General features: G+C 33.7%; 2 protein-coding genes across 2 annotated transcripts; one reads left to right on the forward strand and one right to left on the reverse strand.

Moving 5' to 3' along the window:
• Positions 1–279: 279 nt before the first annotated feature.
• blw (ATP synthase subunit alpha blw, mitochondrial) lies at positions 280–9159 on the reverse strand. Its single transcript, XM_072529069.1, has 8 exons — positions 9009–9159; positions 8460–8696; positions 5315–5468; positions 1955–2141; positions 1554–1872; positions 1180–1494; positions 863–1125; positions 280–647 (listed from the first exon to the last, which is right to left on the reverse strand). Exons 1-8 carry the CDS (start codon positions 9072–9074, stop codon positions 533–535), a joined length of 1656 nt encoding a protein of 551 aa, XP_072385170.1. The 5' UTR covers positions 9075–9159; the 3' UTR covers positions 280–532.
• A 330-nt stretch (positions 9160–9489) lies between these two features.
• Positions 9490–11673, forward strand: Prosalpha3 (proteasome alpha3 subunit). Its single transcript, XM_072527872.1, has 7 exons — positions 9490–9643; positions 9775–9817; positions 9877–10039; positions 10096–10262; positions 10327–10457; positions 10514–10637; positions 11440–11673. Exons 1-7 carry the CDS (start codon positions 9641–9643, stop codon positions 11583–11585), a joined length of 777 nt encoding a protein of 258 aa, XP_072383973.1. The 5' UTR covers positions 9490–9640; the 3' UTR covers positions 11586–11673.
• Positions 11674–19841: the final 8168 nt, after the last annotated feature.

A 19841-nucleotide genomic window follows, 5' to 3' on the forward strand; every position in this document is an offset into this window, starting at 1 on the left:
TCTTTTTTAACTTACTTTATACTGTTATTTTACTATAAACTTTTTCCTTTTTGGTAATTCTAAACTGTTTATTTTATAAACATTTTTATAAATATGTTTATAAACATTTAACATTTTTAATGTAAATTTCAACACTACTAAAGCACTTTTTGGGGGTTCGCTTATTTCTTCTTAGTCCTAATTTCCTGAACAATAGGCTTCCTTTAATGGACTGTTAGAATTAAGTATAGCTTAACTGCAACCGGACTCCTTGGTCAAATAAAAATGAAACAACAAAAATAAAATTAAAACAAAAAAATATAAAGTTTATTTTTTATTTTTACAAATAAGATATCCTTAAAAAACAATGATCGATAAATATTGTAAAATGGAGAAAAGAAAAATCTTTCACGTGCCTTATTGGATAACATAGGATTCCTGCCTAATTATTCTAAGTTTGAAAGGATTACAGGTCATGAAGTTCTTAAACGTTTACAGATCACATCAACAAAAGTGACGATTTAGGTATTAATATTAATTGCATTATTTATATTTAACCAGCGAAGCTAGCCAAGAATTCTTGAACGACTTTCTTGAGTTGGGCGTCAGTTTCGTCTGTGATTTTTCCTTCCTTGGCAATGCTCTGCAAGATGTTTTTGTGGCTAGTCCTGCAACACGAAAGGAATCAAATTACAATTGAAATAATACGAAGTTTGCCAAAAATTTAAGTTGACCGAAAAAATATCACTTGAATTCAATCAAAAGATTCTTTCAATTAAACTTTTGCGAAATGGAACTACCTTCATATGTTTTGGACACCTGATGATTGATTACTCCTAATTTTTGAATAGACTTTATAGAATGGTTTTAATTAGTTACTTACTTGATGTGTTCTGAGAATTGTTTTTCAAATACTGTAATCTTTGATGGATCAACTTTGTCCAAATGTCCTCTTACACCACAATAGATGATGGCTACTTGTTCTTCAATAGCCATAGGTACATATTGACCTTGTTTCAACAATTCAGTAAGACGTACACCTCTGTTCAACAATTGCTGAGTGGCAGCATCAAGATCTGAACCGAATTGGGCAAAAGCAGCTACTTCACGGTATTGGGCCAATTCCAGTTTCATGGAACCGGCGACCTACAAGATTATGTAATAAGTAAAACAATTTACATGATTGAAAGATCAATTTACCTGTTTCATGGCCTTAGTTTGAGCAGCTGATCCTACTCTGGATACAGATAAACCTACGTTAATTGCAGGTCTGATACCTTTGTAGAACAATTCAGTTTCCAAGAAGATTTGTCCATCAGTGATAGAAATGACATTGGTTGGAATGTAGGCTGATACATCACCAGCTTGGGTTTCAATTACGGGTAAGGCAGTCAATGAACCACCACCGTGGGCTTCAGACATCTTAGCAGCACGTTCCAAAAGACGGGAGTGAAGGTAGAATACATCACCGGGGTAGGCTTCACGACCTGGAGGACGACGAAGCAACAGAGACATCTGAAAACGAATTTGTGTGTAAATAGAAATCTAATTAAAGATATTTACGGCTAGCTTACCTGACGGTAGGCTACGGCTTGTTTGGACAAATCATCATAAATGATGAGGGCATGTTTGCCATTATCTCTGAAATATTCACCCATAGCACATCCGGAGTATGGGGCGAGGTATTGCAATGGTGCAGCATCAGATGCAGTAGCTGATACAATGATTGTGTAGTTGATTGCACCAGTGTCTGTAAGACGCTTCAAGATTTGAGCCACGGTAGATCTCTTTTGACCAATGGCGACGTAAATGCAGTACAATTTCTTCTTTTCGTCTTCAGCATCGTTGAATCGTTTTTGGTTGATGATTGTATCAATAGCCAAAGCAGTTTTACTGCAAAAATAAATTAATTTTTTTTATATTTATAAAAAAAATAATAAATTTGTTGTAAGATACTTTTATTAAAAATATTTACCCAGTTTGACGATCACCAATGATCAACTCACGCTGACCACGACCAATTGGTACAAGTGAATCTACAGCCTTGATTCCAGACTGCATAGGTTCTCTTACAGAGATACGTGGAATGATACCGGGGGCCTTGATACCTACACGGAAACGTTGTTTGGTGTTCAATGGTCCTTTGCCATCAATTGGGTTACCTGAAATACAATTTTTAAAAATTAATATTAACAATTAATATCTGATCAGGATTGGAATCAATGGAATGGGTAACACCGAGCCTTAAGTTTCCAATTCCATAATAAATTGAAATATTTCATTTTTGCTGCTATTTTAACAATCTCTTGCGGTACGTTTATCATTATTTTACAAAAATAATCATTGTTCTTTTGATAAATAATTTCATGTTTCATAATTGTTTTTTCCAGCAACTTTCTTATATTTCAAAACCTAACCTACAAACTCACGTGGTTTTCGAATTTTGCAAGTACAGTGGTACCGCGATATACGAGCGCCCTAATATACGAGTGTTTTGAGATACGAGCCGCGGAGCGAGCGATATTTTGCTTTGAGATGAGAGCAAGATTTGAGATACGAGGAATCAGTTTTTATTCAAATTCATACCTCTTATTTGACTACTTCTAATTCGCTTTATAAATAAAAAGGTAGTTTTATTGGTAATAGATCTTTATGGTCTCGCCATAAAGATCATTTTACGGGTCTGTACGTGACTATTACTTGGACCGACAAATTAAATGGTCATTGTAAGTTAATCTGACAAAAATTCAGATTCTAATACTAACCATATTGCACTCTCGATGTCGGTGTAATTTACACTGTGTAAATTTTTACTATAGACCTCAGTCTGTCTGCTTTGCTTGTTTCCCTCATTTTCAAAGTATTGTTGATAAGTTGGGTTCGCGTTTTGTACTTTTTGTACATTACAATATTACATTTATTTTTACAACCATGGGTTCGAAGAAGATGATGTCTATTGAACTAAAACGTGAAACCATTGAAAAACATGAGCAAGGTGTAGGAGTACCTGACTTGGCGAGGACGTACGGGCGTACCACATCAATGATATGTACTGTACTTCACAAAGCATCATATGTGAGAAAGCACGAGCAATTTACGAAGATTTGCTGAAGCAGATCCTACACATTTCCACAAGTGATGAATCGAAAGACTCGTTTAAAGCCAGTCGGGACTGGTTTGACAACTTTAGAAAAATGACCGGCATTCACTCCGTCGTCAGGCATGGTGAGGCAGGAAGTTCGGATGTGAAAGCAGCTGAGGTTTACATCAAAACGTTTTCGGAACTGATAGAAGTCAAAGGATACATTGCAAAGAAGCCAGAATTGGAAGATGTTGTCTCTAAAAGAGATATAAAAAAGATCCTGGGAATGTGGGAGAAAGTTGCAGAGTTCGTGGATAAAAATGACCCCGAAAAAGTTACAACTGGTCGTGCATCGATGTTGTTCAACGAAACTTGTCTAACACATTTCCGCAATATTCTGAAAGGGAGGAAGAAACAAACCTCCTTGGGTTTTTTTTAAACGATCTGCAGATGAAAATGAGCAAAGTTTGACGAAAAAAGCGAAGACCACTGACAAAAATTAAGCGCTTCCGTAAGCACTTCACTTTTTATGTTTTTACAGAAGATGTATGTATTTTTTGTTACTTATAAATAAATGTTTCTTCTTTTAAATACATTTTTCTTATTTTTGTTAAGTGTTAAAAACACTTAACAAAAACAACTAACGTGTTTTTTGGGGACTGGAACGGATTAATGACATTTCAGTTAATTTCAATGGGGAAAATTGCTTTGACATACAAACAAGATTACGGATCAAATTATACTCGTATGTCGAGGTACCACTGTATATACTTTAATAATTTATTATTTTTATTATATATAAATGTTCTTGATCTTTTTTTATTTAACAAATTTATAATGTAATTATAAATGCTTGTGACTGCAAGACAGAAACGTTTTCAACTACAGCAGCTTAAACTTGTAGTCCTTTTCTGGAACCAAGTTCTTTCCAGAACTTAATTTCAGTCCATCTTTTACAATACGTCAGCCTATCGTAATGTAGGAAAGACTACATTTGTCCCCAAATTCAACATCAATAAGAAATATTCACCTGCGCAAGATAACACGAAACAGTATCCATTCCAGCCATCAACTGTATTCAGCAAAACCTTAACGAAGACAAGTTAACACCAAGAAGTATAGTATTATTAAGTTTTTTTTTATGCAGAAGACTTGCTTATTTGTTATGTTTATAAATGTGGTAAATTTATATTTGTTATACTGGTTTATATTTTTTTATCTGATTTCTGCATTAGGACATTATATCAAGACAAAAAAAATACCTACATCTGAGAGACCTAATGAAGCCAGTCAACAAGAGAACCCTGTGTTCCATTGCTACACAATTGGAGCTTAATGCTCTCTTGCTATAAGTTTAGTGAAGAGTAGTGTAGTAAATTCAATTCTACACATTTTTCAGTACAAGAAAAACATATTATTGTATATAACATGTTATGGATTCCATAACATGTTTCTTTTGGCTGGCCAAAAGGGACACCTAAAAGTGGAGGCCACTTTTTGACTGGCAACCTATGATCAATGTATTCTCCTAATTTTAAATGTATGTAAAAATGTGAGTTTGATGAACTATGTTACGCTTGTAGTGATCCTGCAGTGGGATCGTGTACTATCATAAGAAATTTCATGCCTTTTTTAAAATAAAATTCCAACTGTATAGTTCTGAAATAAATTCAGATAGTTCTATATCCAAAACATTGCATGTTTTATTGTAAACTTTACTATTAAATCTTAAATAATAACTAACTGCAGTATTATCAAGACGCATAGCTAATTGGCAACAAAATATTTGTTCTTAGTTTCTTAATATATTATGCTGAGTGTGATAGATGTGATTAGGTCAATATCTATGTTTTTAAATATGTTTTAAAGTATTATTACAACAATTCCTTATTCCTTCTGCAGAAATTAGTGGATTTCCAAATGAAAATGTAAAACTACCGAGTACTCAATCGATCAAAAAAGGGGATAATAACATTTAACAATAAAAACCTTTTTCCTCAATGGACAATATTTTTACTCAAAACTGTTTACTGGAAGGCAAAGCTGGATTGAATTGACCAGAAGCCTCTTATTGTATCTGCTTCTCCATAACACCAGCAGCCAAAATTGTTGATATAAATATGTTACATGTGTCCCATTTGAAACCAAAACATTTAATACCATATTAAATCTTATGTGTGGTTATGCATGTTACTATGTCATATTTTGAAGTAGACCAAAAATACATACAGACAACAGAAATAACTTAATTACCTAAGGCATCCACTACACGTCCCAAAATTTGGTCACCAACAGGCACATCTACAATGGCACCAGTTCTCTTGACAATGTCACCTTCCTTAATGAGTTTGTCATTACCAAATACTACAACACCAACGTTGTCAGGTTCCAAGTTAAGGGCCATACCCTAAACAGACGAGAAAGAAGTAAATAAATAGATTACTTAGGTTAAGACTTATTTTAACAGATATAATTTTTTAACATGTTGCTTGCCGTCTCAGTCTATGTGACTGAGAAAAAAATTGCTCTGCACGCCAGCGAGGTCTATTTGACCGAGAATTTTAATGTAACTGTGATGCCGTCTCGGTGACTATGGCGTGATCGGAAAGTATTACAAAATCCTCTACGGCAGGCAACGTGTTAAAACACTTAATTTACTACTGGTTAACAGTTTATTAGTTTATTTTTTAGAGTACTGATATTAAATTAAGTAAAATAATTTTATTCAACAATTGTATAACAAATATGCTTGTGTAACATTGCTGTTGTAATAAACCAGAATTATTCAATGTCACTGAGGAAAAAATTTAACTCCCTGGATTAAATGCAATGACCAACAAAACCGTGGAAGGTTCAAAAGAGTGAAAGGATGACTTGAAACAGTGTATTCAATTTCATGCAAGGATTATTTTCCATGCTAGAATTTTTTAGTTTTTGCAAAAACATGTTACAACTAGAAGTAAGATGATTTGAGTTGTGGTCAAAGATGATACAAAAATTAGAAGAAAAAGTGGATGTCAAGAAGAAATTGCCAAAAAGGAAACAAAAAGTTGTCCACATATATATCTTATTATGTCATATAATACTGGGAATGATACTGAATAAGCAAGAACTCATGAACATCAAAATGTTGATAATTGCCAACATGCCCAATTTCAAAGAGGTTATGTCAAATTCAGCAGACAGAAGAATAATCAGATTTTGTGTGACCACTGAAATACAAAATGAGAGTTTTGCTTCAATAAAATGGTACCACATCACATTGTCTTGTATGGTATTAGCAAAAAGTTTGGACGCTAGGACAAGTTACAGTATGCAGTCTAGAGTTGGTAAAATGCTGTGTTTAGAAGATGACAATCAATCATTTTACATGTTAAGCAAGAGATTACCTATGAAATGAGCAACATATGACCCACATTAATTGACTTGAGAAAAGTTATGGGCAATAATGATGACTTAAAAAATGACTTTACCAATAAAGTGTAATGGGTTAGATGATCACAAAAAGCGTGATTGATGTCATCATTCTAGAGACAGGCATACAGACTACCATGTTTTGCTTTAATAGAAAAGTTCAAGGACTTGTGCACAGCTTGGAGCTTTCGCTTCCCAGAATACTTGCCAATAACTTCTAATTGGGAGTCAGGACTAAAAGGAGGCCGTATAACATAGATGACGCACTTTGGAATTTTAAACCATAGAAACCAGACATAGTAAGTGAATCATACGAAGATTATTTTTGCTTGCAAGAACAAAGGCCCACATTTGGCCATTTCTTTCAACAAAAATCATGATATTCCCAGTTGGTAATATGTAGTGGCTATAGTTATAAAATTAAAACAAAAAGGAACATTCAACAATTTAAAAATATATAAAATATAAAACTATTAGGCAAAATATGTGGAGGATAATAGTAAATGGTGCATTAAAGCCACTATACCAATATAAAGATCTAAAATCCAGTTAAGATTAGGATTGTATAGAATGTTATTGAGTATTAAAAAACTCTTATTTCTTTTCTACCTTTTCAGAAGCAGAAATGGCTTTACATGAAAAAAATAAAGCCTTAAGATATTGTGAAATATATCGCAAAGACAGCTAAGATATACTATAGAGTTAAGAAGAATAATCTTTGCTAGAATAAAAATACTTATGTGAATACTTAGTGATGTCTTACAAAAAACAGTTTTAGTTGTATTATATGTCCATTTTGTGGCCAAAGTCATACAAAAACATGACATCTCATTATGGGAGTGAGCGAGGAAAGGAAGCATAGCTTTCTTATCATCTATGCACTGAGTGATGGTTTTTAATTTAATTCAATTTATTTTTATTTTGTTAAGAAACACACATGGGACTGCTCCATGTAGTGTATGGTAATGTTTGGAAACAAATACCCTTTGAAATCACAATCATGTATGTCAATTCATTGCTTTTACTTTGTTTCTATTATATACTCAAAATATTATTCTGATATTCTAATAATTGATGCATTTTAAATGATAATTAACCAAAATCCTGAAAAGTTACAAATAAAATCGTAAATAGGGCATGTAAATGTTTAAGTGATCTCAAATGAAGTTAAAGCCAAACAGAATCTACTAAAAAAATACTAGAAGATAGTGAGCATTTTCATTTTTCTTAATAATCTTGTATCAGTTAGATTTTCTCTTTGAATAATAATGGAAGAAACTGGTATTTTCTTTTTAAGTTGAACAATTAAGATGAAATTATTTTCAGGCAACATATTTTCTTTTATTCTTCAGCAACATTCATCATTATCATTGTCACAACAACTCCTTTTAGTTAGATCTGATTTCTTTTATCCAAGCTCCAGTCTTCTCCTAGTCCTATTTTCTACTGAAATTTGTTTGCATATTTTGGTCAGTATTATACCTTTTTCCATCTTTTCTGTGTACCATCCAGTGTTACAGTAACCTTATAATCTCTTTAACATTTTCCATTTGTAAATAAGGAATACATTCAGTAAAAATGAGACACACACATTTATATAAGCCTTATTAAAAACTAGAACAGGAAATACAGGACAAAAAATCAATAAAACTACACTAGGGATCTATAAGAATCTTATAAATATCACACCTCAGTTAATTCTCTGGTTCATGAAGGTTAATTATGTAATATTTCTGCAAATAATTCATATAAATTATTTATGTAATTAAAATTCCCAATAATATATAATTCCAAGGCAAGTTTCGTAATGCTCAGGTACATTTTGTATATTAAATATTAAGGGTTAACTTGCAAGACACTGCTAGCTAATATATTGCCATCAGCAGTCAAAAGTACACACAAGAACTTATACATATTTCAAAAAATACACGAATTAAATACTTGATACTGATATTTGATACATAAAAACATTTATCTTTCTTACTTTGAGACCAGAGGAGAATTCCACCATCTCATCGGCTTGGATATTGTTCAACCCATATACACGGGCGATACCGTCACCAATACTTAAGACTCGTCCTGTTTCATCGAGGTTGGCTTTTGGAGCAGCACCAAGGATGCGCTCTTCAAGAATGGATGAAATTTCAGCACCTTTGTTTTGTGGAGTAGCATGGAAGTTGCGGGCTGCAACGGATGCAGCAGGGAAGGCAGCTCCCGCGATCTACAAATTGAAATATCAAAAGATAAAAAATTAGGTTTATCCATCAGTTATGTAACAAGTCAAAGTATAGGTTAACAAATAATTTTAGTTTCAAAAATAGTAGATTATGCTAAAAATAGTTAAAATTGAATATGGACGTTTCATTAAACATTTAAAATAGCATTTACATGAGTTCTAAAAATTAATATTGAAACTAAAATCTTGTGATTATGTCATGACATTCGGCAAAATGACTGACCGAAACTGTTTCTATTGTAGTAAAAATCGAACAGTAAATACAGAATTAGCAGCAGAAACTTATAACTCACTTACCTGTGATACACTTTTAGGGGCATTTCTTGCCAATGAGGCAGCTAATCGTGCGGAAAGCAAAGACATTTTTTTGCCAGTCGCCCCAGTACTAAAAATTAAGTGACGAACACTGAACGAGTAGACTGAACAGGAAGAACTGCGCACGATCGGAAGTATATATACTGACATCTGTTGGATATTTTAGGAATTTCAAACTGCATTATCCTTTTGTTCAATTATAAGAGCGTTATTTTATCTTTGTTGTTCTGTATGAATTCTACATATCATCTCTTTTTTACAATTTTCCAACAGTTTTATCTTTATAAAAATTAAAGTATTTTTTGTAAATCAGTGTTTTAATTTTAATTAGTTATGGATATACTTTAAGATATATTAGTAGAATATTCTATATTTGTTTATTTTTCGTCAAATCATATTTTGTTGAGTGTAATTACGGCTATTTGACATCGCGCATTGGAAGAGTATATTTACGAACATAGCTCCGTTTTTGTTTCATCTGTCAAAACAAAAAGTCAAAACTTCATTTTAACAACTTAGCAATTCATTGAGTAGTTTCAGTTTCACTAGCATTTATATTTAAAATTTTGTAAGCTCAGTATTTTTACATATATTGAGAGTATCAACCACAAAAGATGGTAAGCAGAGAGTTTAAATATTTATTTCAACCTTATCCGGTGTATTATTAGCAGTTTTTGAGGTTATAGAGAATATTTGTTGCTGTGTCATTTTTAAATACTTTTAATTTTTATAAACCAAATTATTTTAGGCTCGTCGATATGATACCAGAACTACAATATTTTCTCCTGAAGGTAATATATTTGTTAGCTAATTAAGTGTTGTGAAAAACTAATGAAAATTTGATTTCTAGGGAGATTGTATCAGGTGGAATATGCCATGGAGGCTATTTCTCATGCAGGTACTTGTCTAGGCATTTTAGCAAATGATGGAATTTTGTTGGCTGCTGAAAGGCGTAACACTAACAAATTATTAGATGAGGTTTTTATTTCAGAAAAAATATACAAACTAAATGAGTAAGTATAATAGATCTGTATCAAAATGTTTCTTTAATGTTCTTGTTGTTTTTTAGTGATATGGTTTGTAGTGTAGCTGGAATAACATCTGATGCTAATGTTTTAACAAATGAATTGAGACTTATAGGTCAAAGATATTTATATCAGTATGGTGAATCTATTCCTTGCGAACAATTAGTTTCCTGGCTTTGTGATGTCAAGCAGGCATACACTCAGTATGGAGGTATTGTACAAGATTTATTAATGAAATTAATTGTTCATTAATATTTTTTTAATAAATGTTAAAGGTAAACGTCCATTTGGTGTTTCAATATTATATATGGGATGGGATAAGCATTATGGGTACCAGCTGTATCAGTCAGATCCCAGTGGCAACTATTCTGGTTGGAAAGCTACTTGCATAGGCAACAACAGCTCAGTAAGATTTTAGTTAAATCTGTTTGTAGATTTTTTTAATAATACTTTTTATTAAAGGCAGCAATTTCAAGTTTAAAACAAGAATATAAAGAAGGTCAAATGACTTTGAAGGATGCAAAGACGTTAGCAGTGAAGGTTCTGGCAAAAACACTGGATATGGCAAAACTAACTTCTGAAAAAGGTAAGGTCATTTGCCAATATGCAAATTTTAAAAATATAAAAATGATAATCTTTCATATTGATTTATAATAGAATATTAAATATGTTGGAAAATAAGGTATATGACAAAATGTTTCTATTAAGTATATCATGTGCTTTTAGTATTACTTTATTAGATGAACATTGACATAATGGCTGCAAAATAGGGAACAAATGATCATATTCACCAAACTGTTATTATATTCTCATCTTCAACAGTTATAATGAAAATATACTGATTGGAACCACTGCTTTTAAGTTTTTATGTATAAATACTCCACAATAATCAATTATTTGCATTATTTTATAAAAAGAACTTCATTAATACCGGTTATTAAACTTGTGGAGAATAAAAATGAACTATGAGCTGGATGAATTAATGCAGAGCGCAGATATTGTTAGATTTGTAAAGTCACAAAGACTAATATGGCTTGGGCACTTTGCCAGATAATCGAGCTGTAAAAGTAATCCAGAGATGGAAACCTCAAGGAAATAAGACAAGAGGAAGGCACTGTAAAATATGGAAACAAAATGTAGAACATCTTAAATCCATGAATATGAGGTAGTGGCAAAGGAAAGTATCTGACCCCAGGCCAAGACCCACAAAGGAATGTAGCACCATTAGAAGTTATTAAAAAATTTTTATTAATAGAGATGGTTTTCTGCATACAAACTTACATGGACAACATTTTAAAATGTCCAAATAATCACAATTGGATTTTTTAAATGTTTAAGTGGAAGTTATGTTTTTATTTTTCACCATTTTAATCTTTTGTATTTTCTAGTGGAAATGGCTACTCTTACCCGCAAAAATGATAAAACTATGATCAAAATTTTAAGCGGCAAGGAAGTGGAGGAACTGATTTCAGAGTATGAAAAAAGTGAAGCTGCTGTAGAAGCTAGCAAAAAAGAGCAGAAGGCATCAGCTTAATTACTTTTAATTGGTTTTGTTTAGGTTCTCTAAGTTATAAGTCATTGTCATAATGAATGAATGAATAAATCATTTTTATAAAGCTGAATTAGTTTGTTTTCTATATGAAAAAACTGACACAATTTTCCCTAGCATATTAAAATGAAAACTTCAACTCCCTTTTTTTTAACATAAAAAAGTTAGCATAAATTAATCTGTAAATACTATATCTAAAAACACTAAGCAGCATTTATTTAGTATGGAGATGGAGAAACTTTTTATCTTTTGTGTGCCAATATTTAGGAAAGAAATATATGGAGAGCCAAGCTGTTGCATTTTTGGTTATGCTGTGTGCTGAAATAAAAATATTAATTTTTAGGAAACAGTTATATTATGCAATATTACAAAATAAGTGATTGAAATTCAAAAGCAGTCGTAGGTAACTAAAGTAAAATTTTATGTTAGCTGTGAAGTAGAAGGGTAAAGCAGATCTAGACTTTGTGGGGATATGTGACATGTGGAATTGTTTTTGCATGAATTGGTCATAATTTGGCTGCATTTGTGAGGCTGAAATTTTTAGGAATGAAAAAAGGTGTAAATCCTACAGTCTGTTATGAACACAATTTTTCCTTAGTTTTATTATTGAAAATGATTATTCACACAAATAACTTGTACCAAACATAGCCATTGTTTTTTGGGTGTTAGCAACTATATTTGGGTAATGTATCCTAATATGACCTTATAAAATTCCAATTTGCTGCTATTAAGGAAAAGTTGCTTCAAATCAGTGTTGCATTGCATATCTACTAGTTCGAGTTGAAGTTTGGCAGGTTTTTCATTGACAATGACATTAAAAGGCATGGAAAAAATGTTAAACAACAGTTCAATTTCCTTAAAATCTAGAAATCTCTTTTCAAATTCCTCAAATTCAAGTTGTTGAGCGAACCTTTGTAAGTTTTCTTCTGAGATAGGTGTCATATTGATCATTTTGGGAAAATAGGTGCTTTAAGTTTTATCTATACAACTGGAAAATAATTTAAGCTGTAGTGTGAACAGTTTTAAATGTCCCCAAAGCTCATTTAAGAATTGATGCCTTGTAGTTGATTTATTTAGGTGTGACAGCAAATCTGTAAAAAATGTGAACTCACGTAGCCAATTTTCGTCAGATATGAGCTTAAAGTCGTCCCATTTGCCTTGCTTCGTCAAAAAGTCCTGAATCTACTTCCTTAAATTTCATACTTCCTCAAATGCGTTACCACAGTCATTTTGGTATGGTAGAAATCAGAAAATTTACTTTCAGTAGATTTTAAAAACTCTTTGAATTGTCTATGAGTCAAACCTCGTGAACTCATTGTATTTATAAGTATATATAGTTATAGCAACCACGCTCAATATCGTCTTCATAAATTAGACTGTATAGTAACTAAAAGTAAAAAAAAATGCGTTGGAGCCATGATGAGCACACCAAATTCCAATTTAATGGTTGAATGCTGTGAACCACCTCTGGCATTAAGAAAATACTTATGTGAAAAATTTCTATCGAAAATTGTTTCTAAAAACAGTAATTTAATAAACAAAATTCATGAACTATTTATACTGGATCTTACTAGAACATATTGGAAAAGTAAAAAATCTCTAATAATAGTAGAAGCCTACAACCAATGAATCTTAAATGAAGATGAGTTCTTTAAGACTCTACAATGAGTCTTAAAGAACTTGTACATACCTACTAACGATATATTGAAATATTTTGAACTCAATTGAATAACGAATTTAATTAACATTGAACCAATTTTCCTTAGGGACTAACACCGTCCACTATTACATTAGTAATTATTAATGTAGAACTTCAGATTTAAATATATTTTCAAAAAATCAAGTGAAGGAAGAATGGAAAATTTGGTAGGTATTTTGAAAATCAAAAGGGAGTATTTTATAAAAACATACAAAGTTCCATTCCATCTCATACTTGGCGGCATGGAAAAAGCATTTGTAGACTAAGATTTAATCACACTTGGGTTCTATTACATCTTCAAAATAAAATTAAGGCAAGATCCATTATGTAATTACGGAGAAATAGGAACAACGGAACTTTTCATTAAAGACTTTAAAATGTAGTTGTGAAGAAGACTACTTCGAGACAAAAGAGTTTTTAAGTTGTGAGAAGTTGCGAGCGATATAGTCCAAGAGATTAAATCCCAACGTCTTAGATGGGCTGGCCATGTCCATAGACTCCCTAATAACCGCCTTGCCAAATTAATATGGGAGGAAGCCCCCACAGGAAGAAGACCCTTAGGACGTCCACGAATGCGATGGAGAGACAATATATGGTCGGATCTAAGAACAATGGGGCTACCCACTGACCTACTATTATGGACGACCGTTCAAGATGGAAGCAAGTTGTGCAGTCAGCCAAAACCCACTCCGGGTTGTAGTGCTACGAGAAGAAGAAGAAGAGAAGTAAAGCTACTGTTGTAGCTTTACTATTTGTAAGAGTGAGACAAAACAAATAGCGAAAAAAAATGGTGTCGTCATAGTTGGTGCCAACACTTCCTTTAATATATTATCCTTTTTTATCACTCCAATATCATACTGTATTTGTATGCATATATTATGTGTGTATGCATATACATGGGGATGTTTTCAATCTTGACACGGCACGTCCCAATGGCTGATAGAGGACGTCCTATGTAAAAATAGAACAGATGTGAATAAGGTAAAACCAAATAAACACCCGTGGATCAACTGAGAACATGGAATGGGGGCGGCAGGTATGTCATTACTGTAGATTTAATAATTGAACATGACACAGACACACTCATCACGATTAATTGGCAAATCACAGACAGCTGCATCACAACTGATTCATTATGAGGTAAGATTCGTTGTGCAACTACTGCGCTCAATAATCCCGAGGTGTAACACCCTCTTGGCACAGGGGAGCAAATGTTGCCTTTAAGTGATGCCTCAGAGAGCTGACAAACTCTGGGGGATTATACTCTTAGCACAGTAAAGGCACACTGCTGTGCCTGACAATATTTCGTCCCAACTTGTGGGAACAAATATGGACAAGAGATTGAAAACACAACGGGAACAATCAGAGAGGCTACTCCAGTCGTGGATTCTGTATCTGTCCCAAGTAGCCAGCCAGAAGCTGTTCCGAGAGGAACAGACTGTGCGTAAAGTAGCAAAAAACGCCTCTCTGTAGCCCAGAAAAGAAAGATAAGAGACAAAAATACTGTTAGGACATAGACCACAGCAAATCCCCATTAAACCAAATCGGGAATACCATTACCCCCCCCCCCCCCCCAAAGGTTGCTAAAAGAACATGGAACTCTAGGTCATTGCTGTATGACCTAGCAGACTAGGTCATACAGCAATGTCACAAAAGTATTCAGATGGCGGTGGTACCTCTGATATTTAACTAGATCAGGCTCAAGCAGACCTGTCAATCAATAAACTGGAAAGAGTAGTGGATGAAGCTCCTATTAGAAGTCTTAATCAACTTCTGCAGTTCCATAAAACATCATTTAGCACAGGGACCCTGTGGGTAAACTGTTAACGAATACACCAAAAATAGACTACTGAGGACTATGGAAGGCATGTGAAAGGGAGACTTAAATGTACTTAATTCCAACAAGATGCCCAAACGCCCCATGATTCTCATTCGAATCCCCGAGAAATAGGCTGAGGAAGCAATGATTAATATCCGTCTATAGAGGCAAATAAAGACCTTAAGGTAGTAAACCGGTTGCTGAAGAATCGGAAGATCGAAGAGGATGCGCAAATCCTCGTATATACGATCGACGAGGACTCCTATAAAGTATTGAAGGCTGCTAATTAAAAGTCGTATTACAGAATTGGAAGGGTATCCTTCAAAACCATTAGAGACCTCGATAGCTCTAATCAGAGTCCTGCAAGCTAATCTTCAGCATAGAAGGAGGTTTCGGCAGAAATTACTATTACTATTCGAAGTAGCTTTTATACAAGAGACAGGTTTACAGTGCGAGAATAAGTGGTCTATAGGGTATTGGTGTAGGAAGTCCTGAGGATCTGTATATTAGTCAAACGAAAACACTGCCGAATATGAATCTTTGTTCCAGGGACTTGACGACAGTAAAGATGAAGATCATAGAGGCCAGGTATTGTAGCATAAGTTTTTTCCCTTAAATATCGAATATTAAATACATAAAAAATTATTTGATACGCCCTGGCTGATGGCGTAATAGTTAAAATACCTAAAGCTAATCGCTTCTCAAGGTTTTTGCCGAATCGGCTGAAAACAAAAATTAGCAACGTAGTTGTCGAATTTTACCTCGCCTAATTGCGTTTTAATTTTAAATAAGTTCCCACAAAAATTTGAAGACCCGGCACTTTAGGGTTCAATTTCGTATCCAAGGAGTCGCAGCGGAGTGACCCTATTGGTCACAATTTTAGCATAGCTGAGCAAAGATGGGCATAGCTAGCGGTCAGGAGAGCAATGCAGGGTCTGGGCGAGTAAATACCGTTTTCGTAAGAGTTTTGAACAACCGGCAAAGTTTCCCTTAATTTCATGTGTGTGGTGAGAAGGTAATTAGAGCTTAAAATGGAAAATAGGCAGCCGACTGAAGGATCACATATTGTTATCATCCAGGATAATCTGAAGTCCAGTTTTAGTATGTGATTTGATTTCATACAGGATTTGTCCAGCCTCCATTAGGTCAGATCTTGGAACATTCTTTGGATTTAGATTTCTTTTCTGTTAAAAAAAACACGATAACTTATGACCTTTTATTAATATGCTTGCTAATAAATTGCCTAACTTATAACAATATTAACAAAATAAATATCTAGGCTTTACTATCTACTAAATGTAACAAATATGATGTGTATAATGATATGGATTTCTTGCATTACAGTTACATAACACACAAGCATTTTACGTTCAAATTAACAGTCATAATATTCCCTCTACCTTATCTTAATATTAATAGTTATACCTTCAGTAGATAACTTCGCTACCTTGATGTTCTTTGATTTGAAAAATACACAAGTTTTACAGTTCTTCGTAGTACTACAAAATACTACTTCCCCGTAGAAATTACTTAGCTACACGAACTGATTATATGACCTTTAATTTTGGTTTTTTCATGTATTCTTAGTCTCTCGTGTTTACATTTTTGTCTCTCTTTTCTTTTAATTGAAATTATCAGCATATCGCTTATGTTTGTGCCATTTTGAGATTAAGTCTATTTACATTGTAGTTATTGCTTACTTTTAGAGAATACATACATACGATACCAATAATAGTTAACCATATATTTTTTAAATAAATATGATGTTAACATTTACACACTATAAGCACCTGAGAAAAACGATAAAACGTTTATTTTATTACAATAAAGATGGGATCCGGCAGGAATAGTATACACAGCAACAACATACTCATTATACGAAAGTATTATGAGGTCGGTCAGCATACCTTAATATAACTGTTAATATCAATGTAGAAGCTATTAAAATTATTTTCTCATCTCTATGTACATACAACTTCATATATTTGTTAAGGGGCCTGTATCATGTTTCAATTTCGAAGAAAAAAAAGTTGAAAGCGTAGCTTTCTTATCGCGTGGATCGCAGAGAGGTGTGGAAGATATTAAACCAACTGTAACGGCATATCGCGCAACCACACACTACCTGGAGTAGTAAACGCAGTCCCACGTGTGTTTATTAATAGTTTCGTTCGCGGTACGAATTTTGGACGCGTTCAGGCTTACTTCGCATGCGCAGTGTAAAAATTTACGTTTGCGGTGATCAAGTTCTGTACTGAGAGGGACTGCTAGTCCGGAATCTTGTCGTTCGCGGTAACTTAATCCGTAGTTCAGACTTCAGAACCAGTTCAGCCGATCCTTTGGATTTGAAGATAACTCGGAGTTCGTACATGCGCAATAGACATTTGAAAATACTTACAAGCATTTTTATATATTTTGTGCTCTAAGCTTTAAACAGATAAAAAGCTAATAAGTTAGCGTTGGCGCCTATAACTGTTTACTTTTTCGTAATTTATTATTTTATAAATTTTTAAAACTTGTTTACATTATTTGGTTATGTTTTTAATTTTTGATTAAGTAAAAAAATGCAAAAATAGCGTTTTTCCGCTTCCTTTGATTTTTACTGGTTGTTTTTGTTATTCCATCTAAATATGGCATCTTCGCCATTACCCACGTAGCCACTGGTAGATGGTCTTGGTTGGAAATATAAAAACTCGTTCAAATCTATAAAACAAACATAATTTATATCAGATAGAGAACAACCTTTACGTACCAAGCTGGAACTTACCCATTTCATAGGACATAAATCTATCCAAAAATTAAAATATTATCTACCAAAAAGCTCTTCGATAAATCAGGCTAGGGCTAGGCTGTAAAATAAAACAAACCAAGCACTAAAGACTGAATTGAAGGTTGTTCGAAATTCGTCCGCGGTGTAAATCAATCCTGAATTGATTATGAACCGCGCTTGCGTACAACCAGATTACTAAGATCCTGAACGCGTCCACTCGTTACTCGTACCGAGAACGAAACTAATAAAATAAAATTGGATCGGATCGAATGGAATCGGGCTGAGTCGAGTCGAATTAGATAGACGATAAGCTATGCTTCCCCTCTTCGGTCATTATAATTAATTTTTAACATCTTATAAATTAAAAATGGTGAATTTCCTGTGGCTGTCCCAAAATTGACGGCGACCATGATTTTGTAATAAGGAATTATCAGAAACATACAATTCAAAAAGATTTCTGTTTAATATAATAGTAACTATGGTATGAACTAAAAAAAAAACACGTTCTATAAAGAAATGACTGAATGGCAGCAGTTTAAAGACAAAATATTGGAATTTTTTTTTGCAATTTTAGGCAGTTACAACCGAAAATGGTAAAAAATTTAAATTATAGCGTTATTTTAGTTCATATATATACACCGGTATTTAGGCGCCACGCCCTTCCGGTAGGGATCTATGGAGGAGTATCACCGAGCCGCAAGCCCTTATCTCTTGCCGTACTGCTCCACCATAGGCCGATCAGACACCAGTATATTCTAGTCTAAGCCGCAGATTCATCTAGAATTTTAAACTGCTGCGTTAGCCTTTTTTATTTTTCTCTACACCGAGCTGGGGCACGATCTCACATCCACTGAACCATTCGACAGTGAAGCGAATGAGAATCGGCCGCCTAGCCCGCTTGGCTATCTGACTATTTTAGTTCATACTTGGTTAAAATTTGAGAAGGATCGGTCAAATAGTTTTAGAGAAATCGTGGTCACCGTATGTAAATACATAAGTGATTTTGGGAAAAACGTGTTTTTTGTTTCACCGTGTTTTTGATTTCTTCTTCTTCTATTTATTTAGCCCTCCAGATCAAGTTTTTTGAGTTCTATGGTGTTTGATATTTTGTCCACCCATAATACTTTAAGAATTCTCCTATAAGTCCACATCTCAAGTGCTGCCAGTATCGTTCGGGCCGTATACCAAATTGGTCAAGACATTCTACAGAGACAAAAACATATTTGCAACATACTCCTGAAAGTGAAACATTATTGAATCATGTGGACTTACGGTAGTTCCCGCTAACAAGTCTTAATGCTGAAGTCAACTTATATTTTAGATAACCGCTAAAAGACATTGTATGTTCCTTATCAGTGTGTCGTCACTGAGATACACTGAGTAATCCAATCTGGGGATTGTTGAGACTTAGAGATTTCCTGTAATTAGTATCCAGCTTAAGTGTAGAGCCTGCACGTACCTCTCCCTTATCGGAAACAAGGAATTTTAAATAATTCTTTTGTTGGAAATAATTGTTTGTGTAAACTATTTATTGACCCACTTAGTACACAAACATACACTTACATAATCAAAACTCAGCGAAACAAAACGTCCGAAACCCTGATGCACTTTAGTAGATATAAATCGAACATTTTGCGTTTAAAGACTGACTGTTATATATTTAAATTTGCCGAGGCCGGTCCGGATCCTGGACCTAATGAATGTAGGCAAAATGTAAATAAACGTATTTAAATGTGTTAATTTTGTCTTCGGAGAATAAGTGAAAAAGGTTGTTCTACCATCTCGCCGGATGTCTACACGTACTAGGTCCAAAATCACATAAATACCCCAGACGAGGTACTCTGAAAAGTTTACTATGCTTCTGGGTTTATTCGGTAATAATCACAGGATTATTGACTAGCTCGTTTGCTAAAGCTTACACGCCATACTGCTCACAAGAATAATAAAAGGTATGGA

The sequence above is a fragment of the Diabrotica undecimpunctata genome, chromosome 4, assembly GCF_040954645.1.
Source record: "Diabrotica undecimpunctata isolate CICGRU chromosome 4, icDiaUnde3, whole genome shotgun sequence".
Taxonomy (NCBI): Eukaryota; Metazoa; Arthropoda; class Insecta; order Coleoptera; family Chrysomelidae; genus Diabrotica; species Diabrotica undecimpunctata.